Genomic DNA, 22,561 nt, shown 5'->3' with positions numbered 1-22,561 from the left:
TGATCAATTAAAGTTCTTTAACTTATCTGATCAATTAAAGTTCTTAACTTATCTGATCAATTAAAGTTCTTTAACTTATCTGATCAATTAAAGTTCTTTAACTTATCTGATCAATTAAAGTTCTTTAACTTATCTGATCAATTAAAGTTCTTTAACTTATCTGATCAATTAAAGTTCTTTAACTTATCTGATCAATTAAAGTTCTTTAACTTATCTGATCAATTAAAGTTCTTTAACTTATCTGATCAATTAAAGTTCTTTAACTTATCTGATCAATTAAAGTTCTTTAACTTATCTGATCAATTAAAGTTCTTTAACTTATCTGATCAATTAAAGTTCTTTAACTTATCTGATCAATTAAAGTTCTTTAACTTATCTGATCAATTAAAGTTTTTTAACTTATCAGATCAATCATAGTTCGTTAACTTATCAGATCAATGAAAAAAAAAACAACAACTATTAGTCACTTACTGAGAGCATGCTCAAAACCGAACCAAAAATGCCAGTCTGTTTGGAAAGATATAAAAAACAAATACAGATGTAATGAGAAACAAAACACACGATTACAAAGAGAGTATGTGTTATATACATACAAAGCCCAAACTTTTCTCCCATATGACATTAAAGATAATCTCGCAGTCGTTGTAATCCTAACATTAAGCTTTATCTAAATAGCTATTTTTTAAATATTTTAAATTAAAAATTTTGTCAAAGTACTTAAGTATCCACATCTAGATCTATATCTACATATGAATGGTATCATAGAAATAGGACATCGCGTCTCTAACACGAAATTATTCAATGTTCATTCTCTAGAACTAGATCCAATAATTATAATACCCGTGTAGGATGGTTAAGTTAGATTTCTATCTTGATACATAGTTTGTATGTTGTGTAGATCAGCTGCGCTTTAACTAAATACATAAAGTTCTGGTTTCAATAGAGGTATTCTAAAAAAAAAAATATACTATAGAATGACTTATCAATGCAAAGGGTGGGTTTGAATTGGAACAGTACATGGAAGGTTAAATACTTATTTAATACATACAAAAACAATATTTCCTTTACAACTCATTTTCGCGGGTGGTTTTGGAACGCATCCTCTGCGAAAAACGAGGGGAAACGTATTATTAAAAATGATGTAAATAAATGTGACATTCAGAAATAGAGAAACAAATGAGAAAAACAATGAACTCACACTGCTAGACTTCTTTTCATCCTCAGTTGAAACTGTCTTTGATGGCTGTAGAAAAATTATCCACATTTTAGCAACTAATAAGAGATGAAAGTAAAGACATTATTTCAAGTTTGTAAACTTGGTACAGGAGCACATGTGCCTCATTTCAAATAAGAGCGAAGTAAAATGGTATCTAAAATGTATAATATACACACTTCTCGCTAAGTGGAAAAAAATAATGCTGTGAATATTCTTGTTTGGATTACTGTGTCGGTATTCTATGGATTACTAGAGGCGAGAGTATACTGTGTATACTTTTTCAATCTTGTTTTTGTTCTATTTGAATTCATTTGATTCTTTATAACTGTTTAAAAAATCTTGATCTAGAAGATAGATTTAGAATGGGGTCTTGTCCACCCTACCGGCACCTTGTTTTTTAAATCGGCTGGCCAAAGGGCCGTCAAAGACACAATGGTCAAAACCTAATGACCCTTTTAGGCCTGACTTCGTACGAAGTGGGCTCTCTGTATATGCTCGAGAACGCATTTATTTGGTTCCTCGTAGCAACCGGTGCAAGGGCAAGAACCCGTATTCAGTGAAAGTCTTTGGGACAACAAACAAACAAAGTCGAGCTCTCTATTCTAAAAGACGAAAAATAAACAAAACACTTTAGAAGACCCACTAGCCCAAAGACTAAGACTAAGACTAAGACTAAGACCCACTAGCCCAAAGACTAAGACTAAGACCCACTAGCCCAAAGACTAAGACTAAGACTAAGACTAAGACTAAGACTGCTTTATCGATCCTTACGGAAATTTGTTGTGATTACAAGAACTCTTTTCGCATATAAAGACAACACAACAGAAAAATACACATAAATACAACAGACAACATAAAGAGTTCATTCAGCGACTACACACAGGTATCTTGGTGCATTTCATGTTCCCTGATCAATGAATGGCGGTGATAGAGTCTGACCGAATGAGGTACGAAAGAGTTTTTGTACCGCTCCGTTCTTGTTGTGATTGACAGCAGTCGCCCACTTCGCGACGACCTGACGTAGTTCTGATGGAGCGTGTGGCCGTTGTCTTCCATGATTTTTTCGATTTTTCTTAGGCACTTTTGTTTAAAAAGTTCATTTAAATGTGGTAATGTTGTGAGTGTAATTTTTGATGCTTTTTTAATGATGTTTTCTAGATGTCGCAACAGTTTAGATGAGACGTTGCCTTGCCAACAAGTTATTCCGTATGTTAGCAGATTTTGTATAGTCGCGCCGTAAAAAGTCTCAAGGATCTTTTGTTAAGTTTAAAGCTATTGAGTTTGTATAGAAAAAAGAGTCGCTGGGCTGTTTTCTTTGTCAGAGTTCCAAGGTGGTCTTCCCATGAAAGCTTGTTGTTGATGATAACGTCTAGATATTTATATGCCTTTACTTGTTCTATAGATGTAGTGTTTATTTGCAGTTCACGTATAGTTTGTTTTTTCTTTCTAAAATCTATTATAAGTTCTTTAGTTTTTGTGACATGCAAAATTACAGAAATCTTTGAGTCCTTCACCAAAGAAGGCTCAAAAGTAGAACCTGCCAAGCTAGTGGGTGAGGTAACAAAAAATGTTCCATTGTCGTTGTCTTCTAACATTCATGAGTTATTAAGATAAAAACACTTGCACTTCCCGACACGTTTAATAATAAAAGGTATTGTCTTTTTTTTTAAATTATTTTAATGTTGTTGTTTTTTTGCAATCAATTTGATTCTAGAATAGAAGAACGAAATGTAAAACTTACAGAGAGCAAGTTCATCACTGTCCCAAGGAGCCCAGTCTGTGAAAAAAAAATTTTAATCGGTGACGTTTTCAATGTTATATCTTATCGTGATGACAGCTAGACTAAGTATCTTATTATGCATGGGGTATCATGATGATTTTCACCAAGACCATGATGACACATAGACTAGCTATTGCGTTATAAATGAAGTATTATGCTATGTTTGATCAAATCATTTTGACACCTAGACTAAATCTTGCGTTTTAAACGGAGTCTCATCCGATGTTTCATAAGACCATTTTGACAAGGTTACAAAGACAGTTTTTGTGGCAGGCAGGTAAAAAGGCAGCTTCAATATTTTCAAAAAGAACATCAGAATGAAATTCTATCAAAGGCAAATGACAGAGAAGAATGGATAAAAAAGGTTGACAGATATTATGTGTTGCCCCAACGGTCAAGCAGACTAAGGTATAGTGAAAGTTAATGTAAAGTTAGATGTCAACCTGGCCTAACTGACCCATTGCCGCCAAAGACTAACCTTTAGAGATGTCTGCTAGCAGGACATGAGAACCAAAGATATCATTTCAAGTATGTGGGACGACATAGCCCAAGACCGGACAGCATGGAGACAGACTACTGTACGTGGTGATATGATCCTCGCCGATAGCAATAGAAACGAGGCTGCCTTAGTCAAGAGAAAAGATGGGCTGCCTTATCAGCTCGTCCTAAAGCAAATACATACACATGAACAGATTGTGGCAAACTCTGCCGCTCCAGAATTGTCTTGATTAGTCACATCAGATTATACCCAGTCTCGAGACGAAACCAAAACCAGTGAGTCATCTGGGCGCATCCATTGTCTTCCGAGACAGAAGGAGCCATATATGTGTGAATGTTTCAGAAACCACTGGTAAAGGCGAAGAATAAATACGCGAAAAAAAAATGAAATGATTTTAAAAACGTATACTTTTAAAAATTTAATAAGTACATATGAAAAAAATATTAAAAGTGGAGCAAAGAAGTTTGTCTCCATTTCATGTAGCAATTTTTAAATTTCGAATGTTACTGAGGGAAGTAATTCTTTTTCAACAGGAGACAGCACAGCGACTAGCATAACAATATAAATACCGAAACTATATTTCTTTAAGATGGTTTTCCATACAGAATCTAAACAGATTTAACTTTTTTCTCTCCTGATTGACAATGCCAACATTGAATAGACTCCAATATAATAATTTTTGGGGGGATTTATAAACTTTAATTATTGTTGTAAACAAAAAGTAATGCATTCTCCTATAATTCGATACCAAATATAACATTTTCTGATAGCAAACAATTTATATTTATGTTTTATTATAACACGAAAGTGAAATACAACGGAGCGAAATTAATAATTCTTTCGGAACGATGAAAATAATTACGGAGAGAAAGAGTTAAAACAGAATCGTCACCGTAATTGACTAATGACCATAAATACAATTTAACTTTTTTTTTGTGAGTACGTTATTAATCAAATACACACTTACTTGCCCTTGATTGCTGTCTGTGCTCTTGGAAGACTGTGTTTGTACGAAACAAAAAAAAAGGTAATCATTACACACAAGGACAGGTAAGGGACGAGCCTATTACAAGGTAAACAAGATTTGCAATGTTCTTGTAGATAATAGTGCTTTCGTTTGAAACATGTCATAATCGGATCTAAGGCTGTATGTGATTATCTTAGATTAGTAACATTGATTAGTAACATTGATTAGTAACATTGATTGGTACCAACTTACAAACGTTGGCATGTTATCAGTGTTATGGTGTGTGTGTGTGTGTGTGTGTGTGTTTATATGGTGAAGGTGGGAAGAGGTTAGAGATCGGTTGTGAATGATGCAACATAGGTGGCATTGTCGTCACTTGGTCTTAGGGAAGACGACTCCAGAACGTGAGACTGGAAGGTTGTGTTATTGTTGTGAGCTAGATTTTTGTTGAAGAATATTACTACTATAGTCTACTACAGTTATTTTATGTCATTTCTACACCTGATTTTGTTTATGGTATAAATAAAGTGTTATTTAGTTTTGTACACAATAGGAGGTTATTCAAGTTATTTGAAGTTTTTTTGTTAAGATACATTACGTTACAACGGTTTAGTTGTCTACCAGCAGTTTGGTGCTATAAGACAACGACAAGTAACAACAATCAGCAGTGGAGACAAAATAGTTTGACAATATAAAGTCATGAGTCCATATCTAGATGTGTACCAGTGACACTATGTTTGTACATGTAACAGCATGTACATATATCACTTACTGGAAGAAGGTTCATTAAAGAGCTTAGGCCGTCACCCTGTTAGAATACGAAAAAAAAAACCATTAACTCACAAAATAAATACCTTGAAACAATGTACACATTTCATAGATGCATAGCAATACTTTAGAAGTGCTTTTATAAGTAGTACTGTTAGTGGTAAGAATTAACCCTTCCAGGCCTTGTGATCAATATGGCAGATGATGTGAATGTCATCTGTTTCTGTGGCTCACGGTTGACGTGGGTGACATGTAGCCAGCACAATGACCAACTAATGTCATGTACCCACTAGAGTTTGGTGAGCTCAGTAGCGTCCTAAAAATCTAGAAATTCAAAATTTCAGTCATCACCGAGATTTGAACCCAAGATTCCTCGTTTCGGTGTCAAAAGCTCTACCTTTCAGTCCCATGTTCCTTGATTTTTAAGAAGTTTTACAAAATGTACCTATGCAAAAAGTACTTATTATAGCTGTACTTTATTTTTGTACTAAGCTTCTATCAACTCTGTCTGTCTGTCTTCTGTCTGGTAAAAGTTTCAAAATGTTTTTATCTCCCATTTCCTATTCTCGGATCGATTTTAAACTTTGCACAATTATTCATTTAGACCTGACAAGACATGAGTCAATAAAATAAAATTGAACAATTAGTTAATTAATTGTTGGTGATTAATTATTTTATTTGATATCGAAAAAAGGGGAATAAATGATATATATATGGATTTAGTCCCCTTATTACATTTTGACAAACGTTTTCTCCCTCTTCCCATTCTCGGATCAAGTTCAAATTTTGCATATTTATTTGTAGTCGATAGCAATACACGAATCAATCCAGAATTTTATTAAGTATTTAATCATCTAGTACTATTTAATTATTTTTATAGCAGAAAGGGAGCTAAACCCTGTAATTTTTTTTATAAATTACAGTAATCAGTGGTTATTTCTATTAGATAAGCTTTTTTTTTTTAAATATTTTTTTCTAGTGATTGTTAGTGATTTTTATGGTTTTTTTTTTTGTTTTTTTTTTGGCAATATTTGATTGTTGTTTTTTTTTCCACTAACTGGGTTTGAAAAGATGGGCGTGAGTGAGGCTGTATGCGAAGTATGTTCCCCTTTACTTGGGTATTTAACGCTTATATCTAAGAGACAATGTATTAATAATGTATTTATGGTCACGTCTGCTATAGCTGAACTAATAATAAAACACTTACTTGTAGCAAACTCAACATACTTCCCAGCATGCCCTGTTCAACAATTTAAAAGAAATTTTGTTAGTAGGTCGATTTTATTTGTTTTGAACTAAATCAGATACTATGTAGATAAATGAGATTGCTTTATGAATTCACGATAAGTATGTTCTACTTTAAAGTAAAAAATCTACACTTATTTCCCCTTTTATTTTCTATTTATTGCTGAATAGATCTCTACCATGAGGTGGTTCTCTCAACCCTTTTATATGCCTCTGAGACATGGACACTATACAGAAAACAACTAAGACTTCTTGAGCGCTTCCACCAAAGATGCTTGTGTTCCATCAGGACCTACGGTGGCAAGACCGCACTACAAACAGTGATGTCCTTGCGAACGCTAGTATGGACAGTATAGAGTGACTTCTTATGGTCCGACAGTTGCACTTGGTAGGGCACGTATCCCGTATGGGAGACAAACGTATGCCAAAGGCAGTCTTTTTTTGGTGAGCTAAAAGGTGTTCGACGTAACAGAGACGCCCCACGAAAACACTTCAAAGACCAGCTTAGGCGTCAACTTTCCTTGACTGACATAGAAGAGAGCACCTGGTTGCATGCGGCCTCAGAACGAGACAGCTGGAGGTTACTCACAAAGGCTGCGGGATACACATTTGAGACCAAAAGAAAATCCACTGCCGAGGACAAACGCTGAAGGTGAAAAGAAAATCTAAATCGACCACCAGTGGACATTGGTTATGCTTGCCCTTGATGTGGCAAAATATATAGGTCACAGCTTCTTTTTCTGGTATCTGATACCCAACATTTTTTTGTAGCATTAACTCTCAAAGGTTTGGATTCTTCTTACAGTGTCCACATTTTCACCACTATATAAGAGTACATAGTCCACTAGTGAAAAACAGTTTTAATTTTACTAGGAAGCTGATGTTACTCTTCAAGATTTTCTACAGTTTGCTCAAAGCTTAAGCTAACAATGGATATCTAATTATCTGTAAAACCCTTTTTTTTTTTGTTCAGTGCATAATATAATTGATTCAAAATAAATGCTATAATTACTCTTAATAAAAGCTTTTATTTTTATTATATTTTTATTGGTTATTATGTTGTAAAATGTAGAGGTAAAAGTGGGACATTGTTATCTGACATAACTTTAGTTATGGTATGGTGGGAAGCGTGGTCGAGGGTCTAAGTGCGCTTGAGCTTGGCTTGTCTTGGCTACCTAGAAGGGGGCTCGAGACCCGACTCGGGCAGAGTTGCGTTTACTGAGCGCCTAAAGGCCTCACGGAAAACCAACTCCTAGATACCCTCTCCCCCCCCCGACTGGTACACAAATGAGATTGGACCAAAAGCGCTCCTGTGACAAACCGTTTTAGCTCATTCAAGATATCACTCAGGCAAAGCATTTAATTAATTTATTTACACGCTATTAATCATCAATTTTACTAATTTAGCCGATCAAGCGCTAAAATCACAGCCACCACCCCTCCAATCCAACCCCACCCCCTTTGGCATCGATGTCACGTTTTACCATCCCCACCTTGACACGTGCCACACTAGACTCTTGACAAGAGTACGCTCTCTCCATCTATCTTGGCAAACATCCGTTGACTTCAAAGTGCCCATTCAACTCAACGCCTCTGGCAACGCTGTTCGTCTAGCTTTAGCCATTATATCAAGGTATAATCTCCCTTGATCCGGCCGAGCGCTGATAATCCCCCCCCTTTTGTATCCTCTGACCACCTTTCAACTCGCGCCTTCGCGCGGTGTCTATCTCCCGGAAACGCCGTCACGGTCAAGTGAGGATCTCTCTGTCAAAGACGCCGGAAAATCTAGACCACCTTTGCACTTTTCTCCCGCCACTCACCCCCCTCTCCACGTGTATATGGACAAGACTTCATCGTCCGATCTCATTCTCGCTGGAGAGCTGACAGGGAGCACATCTATCTCTTGCTTGAGCTCTAGACTATTTTCATTCCCTTATTTCACTTTGGATTGTTGGTATGTAACTTAGTAAATTGCTTGAGAACCATTTTACGCATTTAATGTATATATATATATATATTTGTGCATTTATTACTACATTATTTGTGTACATATTTGTGCATTCTTATCATGGATAATGTAAGTAGATTACTGTATACTTATATTTTATATCATGACTTTTGCGGCTAAATGTTCAAGCCATCTGGACTAGAATTTATTAACAATTCTTAACAGATGTATTTAGCTCTTTAACTATTATAAATTTAACTCTGATATATTAGCGCTCAGCACGAACCTTCAAAATATTATCATTGATTAATTCCTTGGCAGGGAATTATCAAAACATTTCTGTAAACATGACTTATTACTGAGTATGTATTTACCTATGCTCTATGTTTACTTATGTGAAAGCATGGGCGAGTATCAGACGTTGATCTCCCCTTCCCCTTTCATCTCATTTATCTAAGCGATGTATGTACTTGCTATTCACCGTGACTGGTGGACATCACTTGTATTACTTATCATGTATCACTTATTACTGTTTGTTGTTTCCATTTATGGGAGTCCCCATTGTTATTGTTATCTCCCTTGCTGGAACACTATATTCACTTGATAGTTCCCTTTGATATTTATGAAACTAGCTTGTAGTTTCTCTACATTAGTCTGAAGATGTCCTTCACGAAAAGGCATCTACCTCCTAGTGTTATCATTATGGCTAAATCGACGTATACATCATATCGTTGCAGCTTTTATTTGTAGGCTACATCCGCCTGAAATCCTAGCAACCTAAAGCTGATACCAGATTTGTTGGCACCAGATCTGCAGACATCAGTCCTACTCATCCTTCAAGAGTCCAAGTAACAACGCTAGCAACAGACTCGTCACTGGCTTATCTGATTGGTAGACGCAGCTTAGCTCTGCAACCATACAACGTTGGACTGCACACGGAGCCTGGATCCACTACACCAGCCCTCTAGCAGACACCTTCAGTACCAGCCACACCAGTCTCACCAGTGCAGCACCGGACCAAAAGCTAAGCAACCAGTCCAATGACACTCAGACCACTTGGTTCTCAAATCTAGTGATGATAGACCTATATATGTAAATACACTAGATCCCATCCTAGCACTTGTACAGCATTTTACCTTTTAATTATCTTATTTCGTATAATAAACTGTACATAATTTTACATCATAGTATTTGTTGCCTGCATTATAACGCTGTGCTTGTAGTTTATATGTGCAAGTGTGGGTTCTCAAACCATAAAATCCCCTAGACACTCAAAACGGCCAAATATTAATCCAACTTGTCACAGCTCCGAGCATGCTATGAGCATGAAAGTAGCGCTATATAAAAGCTATAATAATAATATGGTGTGGCATTTTAGAATGTTAGAAATATTATTGCTTAAAACCCAGTCTCAAAGTTCCTAGATTTAAAAAAAAAATCTACTAAATATCACTTTGATTAAAAGAAAATGTAAAAAAGGTATAACAATCATTTTCTTGTCAATCAAAAAATATTTATCATTCAAGCTCAAACTACGGCCTGGGGACTATATCCGGTCTGGGACGTGGTTCATGAGGGAAATTAGTATTAATATTTTGAATAAGTCAAATAAGAATAGCTAGAGTTTTTTATTATTGTCCTTTATTTTTTTCTCTAAACAAAACCTATCCTTACCTTTCTATTACCATTGACTTTCCCCAGGTCGTCGACAGGCTGATAAGGAAGTATGAAACAAGTAAATTAATATTGTACAAATAATATAATATAAAATAAAAGTAAATACCGCTTTCAGAACTTGCGATCTATAGAGCAGAAGATGTAAAGATCATTCATGTGTTTTTATGACCGACGGTTCACGAGGGTGTGATGCGGCCAGCACAACGACCAACCACCTTTAAATTCCATAACTAATGCCATTAACCCACTAGAGTTGGGTGGACTTGGCGGAGTCCTAAAATACCGAAGCTATAAATCCAAACTTTCATAGAGATTGGAGCCCGAAACCCATTGGTCGGTAACCCAAGTGCTTTAACAATTAGCAACCAAGCCACATATACTGTAAAATTCTAAAGCATAATATCATTTGTTTAGCATGATTAGCTCACTGTGTGGCGCTTCTTTATCTGCTGATTACAATTATTTATCAGCCCTGTGACGTGGCAATGAGCTATTGGTCTAAACTGCCCACAGGTTGTGACGTCGCAGTTCTGCAGGTCTACTATAACGATTGGCCGAGTGCGGTAATTCCCGCTGAAGTCGTGTTGTAAGAAAGTTTTTATTTTTCTTTGCGTCATTCGGAATAATTTCAGTGATGAAAAGTTGAAAGTTGAATTGAAATATTAGGTGACTAAATAATTCTAAAAAATTAGAACTGAGTGAAAATTAATAATTTTTGTCCCAAATATATATATAAACTATCGAATTTCTAGAAAAATCTTTAGAGCCGTTTTCGTAATACCCGTCTAGCTTCCACCCATATTATTGCTATTAGTTTTCCTTCCAGTTATGAAAAGATTGTAAGCAAATAGTAGGAATAGAATGTATAAAAAATGAGACTAAAAATCTATTAACATCATTTGCTTTGGCCGTTAAGTCTATTTGCAACTGTTTGCATATCAAAGTCTATTTTATTAAAATAATGTTGACCAACCTGGTTTGTAGTGACATCTTTATCGTCAGTAGAAGTCACATCCTTGTACTGAGGGAAAAAAGTCATTATTATTTGTTGATGCACCCACAACCTACCATGACTTCGATCTGGATAAATAAACTAAACTATCCATCATATACAGCTTATATCAACTCTGTATGTTTGACTGGTACAATTTTTGAACACGTTATTTCTCCCAAACCCAACTTTGGATCTTGTAGAAATTTTGCAGAAATTATTTCAGGTACCTAACAGCACAAAATTCAAATTTAAAAAAAATTAACCGATTTGTTAATTAATTATTGGAAATTAATTTTTTTTTTTGGTATCAAACAATGGAACGAAATTGTACTTGGCGTATGTGGCGAATGATCCCCTTTATACTTAGTGTAGAGAAATCGGTTAGCAATTAGTTAGCTACGAAATGTTCCATTTTTATAAGCACTTCGCTTTCACAGTGGTTAGTGTATTGGCTTAAGGATGTTTGAGCCCTTGTTTTTGAATTCAGGTCGTACATTTTCTTTCCTATAGAATACATTTAAAAAACTGCCACAGTAGCCATCACACGGTACCTCCACCCTTCTCCAGCCCTCTCTATTTCGTTTTTTTTTTATTGATTGTGTATTGTCATATCAACCTTTGAAATATACATATATACCGCATCCTCGCGTCTCAGAAGTCACCAATCCTTTCTCCCATAGCGGACATCATAAATCATAAGTGAATAACCTCAAGGTTCTGTCTAACCCTAACCTCAAGGTTCTGTCTAACCCTAACCTCAAGGTTCTGTCTAACCCTAACCTCAAGGTTCTGTCTAACCCTAACCTCAAGGTTCTGTCTAACCCTAACCCTAACCTCAAGGTTCTGTCTAACCCTAACCTCAAGGTTCTGTCTAACCCTAACCTCAAGGTTCTGTCTAACCCTAACCTCAAGGTTCTGTCTAACCCTAACCTCAAGGTTCTGTCTAACCCTAACCCTAACCTCAAGGTTCTGTCTAACCCTAACCCTAACCTCAAGGTTCTGTCTAACCCTAACCTCAAAGTTCTGTCTAACCCTAACCTCAAGGTTCTGTCTAACCCTAACCCTAACCTCAAGGTTCTGTCTAACCCTAACCCTAACCTCAAGGTTCTGTCTAACCCTAACCCTAACCTCAAGGTTCTGTCTAACCCTAACCTCAAGGTTCTGTCTAACCCTAACCTCAAGGTTCTGTCTAACCCTAACCTCAGGGTTCTGTCTAACCCTAACCTCAAGGTTCTGTCTAACCCTAACCTCAAGGTTCTGTCTATGCAGTCGCATGCTTCACATTTAACCCTCGTCGATTTTCAAATTTAATCTTACCTTAAACAGGTCACTTGAAAGTCGCTTGGCATTAACGACCTAAAACAGATAGATAGATAGATAGATAGATAGATAGATAGATATAAATAGATAGATAGATAGATAGATGGATGGATAGATGGATGGATAAATAGATAGATAGATAGATAGATAGAGATAGATAGATAGATAGATAGATAGATAGATAGATAGATAGATAGATAGATAGATAGATAGATAGATAGATAGATAGATAGATAGATAGATAGATGGATGGATGGATATATGGATGGATGGATTGATGAATAGATAGATAGATAGATAGATAGATAGAAATATAGATAGATAGATTGATAGATAGATAGATAGATAGATAGATATATAGATAGATAGATAGATTGATAGATTGATAGATAGATTGATAGATAGATAGATTGATAGATAGATAGATAGATAGATAGATAGATAGATAGATAGATAGATAGATAGATAGATAGATAGATAGATAGATAGATAGATAGATAAATAGATAGATTGATAGATAGATAGATTGATAGATAGATAGATAGATAGATAGATAGATAGATAGATAGATAGATAGATAGATAGATAGATAGATAGATAGATAGATAGATAGAAAGTCTACATGTATCTATATTACACACCAGTATGTAGACAAGCAGCAGAGTGAAACTCTTGGAGACCATTGTGAATTGGATCTGTGGAAGAGACACGACAAAATCTCTAGAGGAACACCCATTTATTTTTTTATTTTTTTTACCTGCGCATTGTAATTTCTCCCACATAGACTTTTGACGATTTGTAAAGATCCGCTTCATATTGTACCCCTGACACATTCAGAGTCTCATACTTTGACACGTTCATTTGAGTAGCACTTTCATTTGTCCACGCCTCCCCTCCCCGCCAACATGAAATGACCAAAGATGAACATTTAAATAATAAATTTTCATTATGGTCAGTCACATTTTTGAAGGTTAGTCGCTGATTTGGAGTTGAACACCCCGTTACTGTTGTGGAAATTGTAGTTTTGCCTTAGTTTTTATTGGGGAGCGAGTGGAATCTCGACCTCATTCTTGATTTGGGTGACAGTAGTTTGCTTCAGTTTTCCTCAGCCTGTGACTTAATTTCTTGAAAGTTACTTAAATGTGTTATTGTGTCATTGGGGTCGTTAGCTTGCCGTATGAATCTCTAGTAGAAAAACTAAAACACCGTTGTAGGCGTATCTGAACTTGTAAAAAGCTTGAATCACTTTTTTGGTGAACAATATTAAATATATCTTTTTTTTTTCGATGACCGGTCACTTCATCCACGGTCATTTAATTTCCAATTCGATATTTTTCTTATTCATTGTTTAATTGTGCTGTTAAGGCTTTGACTTAAAGCCCTCATTTCATTTAATATATAAATATGACTATTTTGAATGCTTTTTGATATATTTTGATATGTTATTAATGCGTTTATAAGGTTTCCCATTCCACTATACATTCTTGATGAGAAATCTTACAATATATTGTAAATCTTGGTGTGTATTTAGCCGTAGCACTATTTTTGAATGTGGGGGATGTAATATTATACTATTATCCTGCGCGTGACGTACAGATCAAAGGCCAAGGTCTGGTGGAAGTAGTGGAAATCATTTGAGAGATGAGAACAATTAGAATAATTATGACCATGCCGCTGATAACTCCTGACGACCATCATTCACTTTATGTTATCTTCCAATCGCTCTTTCTTGAAAATGGGCGCGTCATTTTTAGCCTTCAAATAAGGTTGTTGTTTTTGTTCTAATAAAGTCTGATTTCACCCACCCTTACGATATCATGTCATCTATATAAATTTAGCTTTTATTTCTTTTAAACATGAATGTTTTTAAAGTTGCAAATTGTTTTATAGGCAAAGAGAATTACAAAACATTGTTCAGTAAGGAATATGATCGTCTTCTGTACTTACAATCAATCTTAACTTACCTATCTATCTTATGTAGATGAACACAAAAACACATGATCTCTATATTTATACATGTTAATTTTTTAGTTTTTAATGGCATTTAATTTTATTCTTATCTGATGTGTTACATTTTTGTCATGTAAATAAAAATGAATTTATTAAATATTGCTTATTTCATGATTTTTAGCGGCCCCCGTAAGGGGAAAAAGCCGCTATTAGGTTTGTGCAAAATGTCCGTCTGTCCGTCTGTCCGTCTGTCACACTCAGATCTCGAAAACTAGAAGAGATATGAAAAAGATTATTTCATCATTAAATGCGGCTTCAAAAGTTTAGGTGCAACGGCTACTTTTGGTTTTCTAAAAGCAAACCGTTTAATTTATAAAATTAATTATGCAAGCGAGTTTTTCATAAAAATACGCCAATTCTAAAACAATTACGTAAATGTAAGGGAGGCAATGTTACAATATGCTAACAAAGGTGGACAATTTTTGTGTATTTTCAGTATCACTAAGTCAAATATATTTTTAAAATGTACAGGAAATGTTTACAACAAACATAAATAATAGTTAAAGATGTTTTTTCTGGTTAACTAGCTGCTAAAATTAAAAAGAAAACATTTCTGTTTGTTTATAAAGGCTAATAAGCACTTTGTATGTAAATATTACGCACATTTTTTTAAATGGACTTTTTATACAGCGATTTTCGTGCAGTAGCGTAACGTCGCAACATGATCAGGTGCTAAACAAATTCCTTAAACTTTAAAAAAAAATCAGATTTTATTTATTTTTTGTTTAGTGCCCCCATCCGAATAAAAGGAGATTATTTTTGTGCGTTTTGTCTGTTGGTCGGTCTGTCCGTCACGATTAAATTAAAAAAACTAGAACTCTAAAAGCAATTGAAAATCTGATTTACCCTTTGATTTTCCTCCCGTAACATCTCAATAGTTTTAATTATCTAAAAATTGATTGTTCCGGATTTTTTTGTGCAAAACTAATCAACCCCAACAAATGTTTGTTTGCTCTTCTAATTTATATTACATTCAATTTCCATGCTTAAACGTTGCAAAAACACATTATCACTAATATGTTGTTCCGTTTTTTATGTAAATAGCATATTAATGCTAAATCAAAATCTCTATACTGACTTATATTTCATTAAGTGTAAAAATGTTCCGGATATTGTTTTATAAAATATGAATTATGCCTAATGATTGTTTGAAATCGCATAATTACTAATATTACACTTATATTATTTGACAATGCGTCACTATAATTTGGTTATCAATATCAAATTGTTCCGTATTTTCATCTTTAAACAAATTTTTAAAATATCGACAATAGGTTGTTCAGGGCTTTAAAAAAAAGTAATTTACTAGAATTAATTACTGAACATTACTTTTTAGACATTTAATTTTCTTGCTGAAACATAACATAGAAGTTTTGTAATCGATAAAGAATGTTCCGGATTTTGTTTCTTACAAATCGTCGCCAGAAAGTTCCGAATTTTTAAAAAAATCTACTAACGCCAAATAATTGTTTGAACTCCCTCTTCTAATTAATACACAAATAATCTTCTCATTTACGAAATAATGTTTTTACGGATTTTTATGAAAAATATTTTAACTCACTACTCTCTTACAGTACATTTAACTTTCTACCTAAAACATTAAAAAATCTAATGATCGTTAATATTATGTTCCGATTTTTAAGGAAAACAGAATCCAAACACCAAAGTAAGGTATGAAAATCTCTCCACATGGCTGTAGTACATCTAATTTTTATACGAGACCATCCAAAAAATTTAATTAACGGTATTACATTTATCTGAAATTCTCTTTTTCTTTTACTATTTATACAAACATCCGGAACAATCTATTATATAAACTTTTCAATTGTGTTCATACCTAAAAAATATTGCGATGTTTTGAAACGTAAAATAAAGGTTAATCAATTTTTAATAACTTTTAGTTGTTGTTTTTTTATATCAAGATGACGGACAGACCGACTGACAGACAAAACGCAAAAACAATGCGGCTTTGATCCTCTTTAAATAAATTCTATTAGAACTCAGTGCACCAATGTCTATGAACCCTCGTTAAATATCTCGTGTAAATAAAGACATTTTTTATGGTACCGGTACTAGCCTATTGTGAGGTAATGGAATTTTTTTTCTTTGACGTCATATGAATGACGCTTTAAATGTAATGCTAAAAGAACGCACTCGGTGCACCAATGTCTATTAACCCTCGAAAATTGCTCGTAATGATGAAAACATATTTTGTTGGTTGCCTGATCGTGCGGTTTGTGCGCTGGACTGTCGTTCGGATTTATCGACGGTCGAGGGTTCAAACCCTGCCCGCTCCCATCCCCCGTCGTTCCGCGGGAGGTTTGGACTAGGAAGTAAACTGTCTTCAACTCTGAAGGAACATCCGAAACATGTAAAACATTTTACAAACAAACATATTTTAGTCTAACTAAGCCGTGTGACGTAGTGTTTTTTTTTCCTTTGACGTCATATGGAATGAATTCTTTAAATGAAATGCTAAAAGAACGCACTCGGTGCACCAATGTCTATGAACACTCGATAAATGGCTCGTAATGATGAAGACGATTTTTAGTCTAGCTAGGGCGTGTGACGTAGTGTTTTTTTTTTCCTTTGACGTCATATGGAATGAATTCTTTAAATGAAATGAAAAAAGAACTCGGTAAAGTAATGTTTATTAAGCCTCGTTATGTGACTCGCGTTTAAAAAAGGAATGATATCTTGATTTAGATCTAATCTAGATTTTTTAAAACTAGATCTAGATTTTTATTACAGTATATCTAGATCTGGATTTATATTCTAATTAAAATTATTTTAGAGTCTTGATCTACAATTTCTAGATCTAGTTAAGACCAAAATAGACTAGATTAAGATGTAGAATTTCAATTTCTAAACTTAAAGTGTAAAAAAAAGTGTAGATTTTCATTTCCAAACGTTTTGATCAATATTGCAATGTTTTAATATACTAAAACTAATCTACTATTTTTTATTTAATTTAAATTTACGGCAATTGAATCTTTGAAACATTATTATTTTTGACCATCAAAATTAAATCACCTCTTGAATATTATTTGCGAATATGCAGATCCGACAGGGATCTGACTTCGACGGGGGCCGTCTCTGAGTTTGTGTAACACAAACTCTCTTTGTAATCTTGTTTAAATTAATATTTGTTAAATAAAATAATCAGATGATAAAAAGAACAGGGGATGAAATGACCAGGGGATGAAATGACCGTGGATGAAGTAACCGGGGATGAAATGACCGGGAACCCTTTTTTTATGATATAGACTAAATCAACTTTTTATGAATGCAATAAATGTAGCAAAATTTATTAATAATATTAAATGATATTTTAAACAAATCTAACTCACTACAATAACACTTCTTTTCATTCTCACGTTCTGGAGTCGTCTCCCCTAACTAAGATCGCTGACGACAATGCCCCCTATCTTGTATCATTCAGAATCAACCGCTAACTTTTTCCCACAGTCACCATAGAAACACAAAAATACACACAACACTCCATAGCACCCAGGGACTTTTATTGGCGATGGGGGTTTATGCCTTTTATTGGCAATGTGGTTTATGCCTTTTATTGGCGATGGGGGTTTGTGCCTTTTATTGGCGATGGGGGTTTATGCCTTTTATTTATTGGCGATGGGGGTTTGTGCCTTTTATTGGCGATGGGGCTTTGCGCCTTTTATTGGCGATGGGGGTTTGTGCCTTTTTTTTGGCGATGGGGTTTATGCCTTTTATTTATTGGCGATGGGGGTTTGTGCCTTTTATTTGCGATGGGGTTTATGCCTTTTATTTATTGGCGATGGGGGTTTGTGCCTTTTATTGGCGATGGGGTTTATGCCTTTTTTTATTGGCGATGGGGGTTTGTGCCTTTTATTGGCGATGGGGGTTTGTGCCTTTTTTTGGCGATGGTAGTTTGTGTCTTTCATTGGCGATGGGGTTTATGCCTTTTATTGGCGATGGTAGTTTGTGCCTTTTATTGGCGATGGGGGTTGGGGGTTTGTGCCTTTTATTGGTGATGGGGGTTTATGCCTTTTATTTATTGGCGATGGGGGTTTGTGCCTTTTATTGGCGATGGGGGTTTGTGCCTTTTATTGGCGATGGATGTTTGTGCCTTTTATTGGCGATGGGGGTTTGTGCCTTTTATTGGCGATGGGGGTTTGTGCATTTTATTGGCGATGGGGTTTATGCCTTTTATTGGCGATGGGGGTTTGTGCCTTTTATTGCCGATGGGGGTTTATGCTTTTTATTTATTGGCGATGGGGATTTGTGCCTTTTTTTTGGCGATGGGGTTTATGCCTTTTATTTATTGGCGATGGGAGTTTGTGCCTTTTATTTGCGATGGGGTTTATGCCTTTTATTTATTGGCGATGGGGGTTTGTGCCTTTTATTGGCGATGGGGTTTATGCCTTTTTTTATTGGCGATGGGGGTTTGTGCCTTTTATTGATGATGGGGGTTTGTGCCTTTTATTGGCGATGGTAGTTTGTGTCTTTCATTGGCGATGGGGTTTATGCCTTTTATTGGCGATGGTAGTTTGTGCCTTTTATTGGCGATGGGGGTTTGTGCCTTTTATTAGCGATGGGGGTTTGTGCCTTTTATTGGTGATGGGGATTTATGCCTTTTATTTATTGGCGATGGGGGTTTGTGCCTTTTATTGGCGATGGGGGTTTGTGCCTTTTATTGGCGATGGGGGTTTGTGCCTTTTATTGGCGATGGGGGTTTGTGCCTTTTATTGGCGATGGGGGTTTGTGCATTTTATTGGCGATGGGGGTTTGTGCCTTTTATTGGCGATGAGGCTTTGCGCCTTTTATTGGCGATGGGGATTTGTGCCTTTTTTTTGGCGATGGGGTTTATGCCTTTTATTTATTGGCGATGGGGGTTTGTGCCTTTTATTTGCGATGGGGTTTATGCCTTTTATTTATTGGCGATGGGGGTTTGTGCCTTTTATTGGCGATGGGGTTTATGCCTTTTTTTATTGGCGATGGGGGTTTGTGCCTTTTATTGGCGATGGGGGTTTGTGCCTTTTATTGGCGATGGTAGTTTGTGTCTTTCATTGGCGATGGGGTTTATGCCTTTTATTGGCGATGGTAGTTTGTGCCTTTTATTGGCGATGGGGGTTTGTGCCTTTTATTGGCGATGGGGGTTTGTGCCTTTTATTGGTGATGGGGGTTTATGCCTTTTATTTATTGGCGATGGGGGTTTGTGCCTTTTATTGGCGATGGGGGTTTGTGCCTTTTATTGGCGATGGGGGTTTGTGCCTTTTATTGGCGATGGGGGTTTGTGCCTTTTATTGGCGATGGGGGTTTGTGCATTTTATTGGCGATGGGGTTTATGCCTTTTATTGGCGATGGGGGTTTGTGCCTTTTATTGCCGATGGGGGTTAATGCTTTTTATTTATTGGCGATGGGGGTTTGTGCCTTTTATTGGCGATGGAGTTTGTGCCTTTTATTGGCGATGGGGGTTTGTGCCTTTTATTGGTGATGGGGTTTATGCCTTTTATTGGTGATGGGGGTTTTTGCCTTTTATTGGCGATGGGGGTTTGTGCCTTTAATTGGTGATGGGAGTTTATGCCTTTTATTGGTGATGGGGGTTTGTGCCTTTTATTGGCGATGGGGGTTTGTGCCTTTTGTTGGTGATGGGGGTTTGTGCCTTTTATTGGCGATGGGGTTTATGCCTTTTATTTATTGGCGATGGGGGTTTGTGCCTTTTTTTGGCGATGGGGTTTGTGCCTTTTATTTATTGGCAATGGGGGTTTGAGCCTTCTATTGGCGATGGGGGTTTGTGCCTTTTATTGGCGATGGGGGTTTATGCCTTTTTTTGGCGATGGGGTTTATGCCTTTTATTTATTGGCGATGGGGGTTTGTGCCTTTTATTGGCGATGGGGTTTATGCCTTTTATTTATTGGCGATGGGGGTTTGTGCCTTTTATTGGCGATGGGGTTTATGCCTTTTATTTATTGGCGATGGGGGTTTATGCCTTTTATTGGCGATGGGGGTTTATGCCTTTTATTTATTGGCGATGGGGGTTTGTGCCTTTTATTGGCGATGGGGGTTTGTGCCTTTTATTAGCGATGGGGGTTTGTGCCTTTTATTGGTGATGGGGATTTATGCCTTTTATTTATTGGCGATGGGGGTTTGTGCCTTTTATTGGCGATGGGGGTTTGTGCCTTTTATTGGCGATGGGGGTTTGTGCCTTTTATTGGCGATGGGGGTTTGTGCCTTTTATTGGCGATGGGGGTTTGTGCATTTTATTGGCGATGGGGGTTTGTGCCTTTTATTGGCGATGAGGCTTTGCGCCTTTTATTGGCGATGGGGATTTGTGCCTTTTTTTTGGCGATGGGGTTTATGCCTTTTATTTATTGGCGATGGGGGTTTGTGCCTTTTATTTGCGATGGGGTTTATGCCTTTTATTTATTGGCGATGGGGGTTTGTGCCTTTTATTGGCGATGGGGTTTATGCCTTTTTTTATTGGCGATGGGGGTTTGTGCCTTTTATTGGCGATGGGGGTTTGTGCCTTTTATTGGCGATGGTAGTTTGTGTCTTTCATTGGCGATGGGGTTTATGCCTTTTATTGGCGATGGTAGTTTGTGCCTTTTATTGGCGATGGGGGTTTGTGCCTTTTATTGGCGATGGGGGTTTGTGCCTTTTATTGGTGATGGGGGTTTATGCCTTTTATTTATTGGCGATGGGGGTTTGTGCCTTTTATTGGCGATGGGGGTTTGTGCCTTTTATTGGCGATGGGGGTTTGTGCCTTTTATTGGCGATGGGGGTTTGTGCCTTTTATTGGCGATGGGGGTTTGTGCATTTTATTGGCGATGGGGTTTATGCCTTTTATTGGCGATGGGGGTTTGTGCCTTTTATTGCCGATGGGGGTTAATGCTTTTTATTTATTGGCGATGGGGGTTTGTGCCTTTTATTGGCGATGGAGTTTGTGCCTTTTATTGGCGATGGGGGTTTGTGCCTTTTATTGGTGATGGGGTTTATGCCTTTTATTGGTGATGGGGGTTTTTGCCTTTTATTGGCGATGGGGGTTTGTGCCTTTAATTGGTGATGGGAGTTTATGCCTTTTATTGGTGATGGGGGTTTGTGCCTTTTATTGGCGATGGGGGTTTGTGCCTTTTGTTGGTGATGGGGGTTTGTGCCTTTTATTGGCGATGGGGTTTATGCCTTTTATTTATTGGCGATGGGGGTTTGTGCCTTTTTTTGGCGATGGGGTTTGTGCCTTTTATTTATTGGCAATGGGGGTTTGAGCCTTCTATTGGCGATGGGGGTTTGTGCCTTTTATTGGCGATGGGGGTTTATGCCTTTTTTTGGCGATGGGGTTTATGCCTTTTATTTATTGGCGATGGGGGTTTGTGCCTTTTATTGGCGATGGGGTTTATGCCTTTTATTTATTGGCGATGGGGGTTTGTGCCTTTTATTGGCGATGGGGTTTATGCCTTTTATTTATTGGCGATGGGGGTTTATGCCTTTTATTGGCGATGGGGGTTTATGCCTTTTATTTATTGGCGATGGGGGTTTGTGCCTTTTATTGGCGATGGGGCTTTGCGCCTTTTATTGGCGATGGGGGTTTGTGCCTTTTTTTTGGCGATGGGGTTTATGCCTTTTATTTATTGGCGATGGGGGTTTGTGCCTTTTATTTGCGATGGGGTTTATGCCTTTTATTTATTGGCGATGGGGGTTTGTGCCTTTTATTGGCGATGGGGTTTATGCCTTTTTTTATTGGCGATGGGGGTTTGTGCCTTTTATTGGCGATGGGGGTTTGTGCCTTTTTTTGGCGATGGTAGTTTGTGTCTTTCATTGGCGATGGGGTTTATGCCTTTTATTGGCGATGGTAGTTTGTGCCTTTTATTGGCGATGGGGGTTGGGGGTTTGTGCCTTTTATTGGTGATGGGGGTTTATGCCTTTTATTTATTGGCGATGGGGGTTTGTGCCTTTTATTGGCGATGGGGGTTTGTGCCTTTTATTGGCGATGGATGTTTGTGCCTTTTATTGGCGATGGGGGTTTGTGCCTTTTATTGGCGATGGGGGTTTGTGCATTTTATTGGCGATGGGGTTTATGCCTTTTATTGGCGATGGGGGTTTGTGCCTTTTATTGCCGATGGGGGTTTATGCTTTTTATTTATTGGCGATGGGGATT

At 36.8% G+C, this 22,561-nt stretch overlaps 1 protein-coding gene across 1 annotated transcript in view; it reads right to left on the bottom strand.

Annotated features, from left to right (window-relative positions):
• LOC106064231 (uncharacterized) overlaps positions 1 to 22,561 on the bottom strand; it is a 43,955-nt gene that overhangs the window by 2,092 nt on the left and 19,302 nt on the right. The window contains exons 2-11 of the mRNA XM_056014962.1: positions 13,056 to 13,109; positions 12,412 to 12,450; positions 11,074 to 11,121; positions 10,098 to 10,136; positions 6,438 to 6,470; positions 5,235 to 5,270; positions 4,463 to 4,495; positions 2,958 to 2,993; positions 1,199 to 1,243; positions 472 to 507 (exon numbers count right to left, since the gene is read on the bottom strand). Coding sequence (XP_055870937.1) covers positions 472 to 507; positions 1,199 to 1,243; positions 2,958 to 2,993; positions 4,463 to 4,495; positions 5,235 to 5,270; positions 6,438 to 6,470; positions 10,098 to 10,136; positions 11,074 to 11,121; positions 12,412 to 12,450; positions 13,056 to 13,097 — 387 coding nt within the window. The 5' untranslated portion in view covers positions 13,098 to 13,109. The remainder of the gene's footprint in view (positions 1 to 471; positions 508 to 1,198; positions 1,244 to 2,957; positions 2,994 to 4,462; positions 4,496 to 5,234; positions 5,271 to 6,437; positions 6,471 to 10,097; positions 10,137 to 11,073; positions 11,122 to 12,411; positions 12,451 to 13,055; positions 13,110 to 22,561) is intronic.

The sequence above is a fragment of the Biomphalaria glabrata genome, chromosome 17, assembly GCF_947242115.1.
Source record: "Biomphalaria glabrata chromosome 17, xgBioGlab47.1, whole genome shotgun sequence".
In the NCBI taxonomy this organism is placed as follows: domain Eukaryota; kingdom Metazoa; phylum Mollusca; class Gastropoda; family Planorbidae; genus Biomphalaria; species Biomphalaria glabrata.
This window is presented reverse-complemented; position numbering and strand designations above follow the sequence as displayed.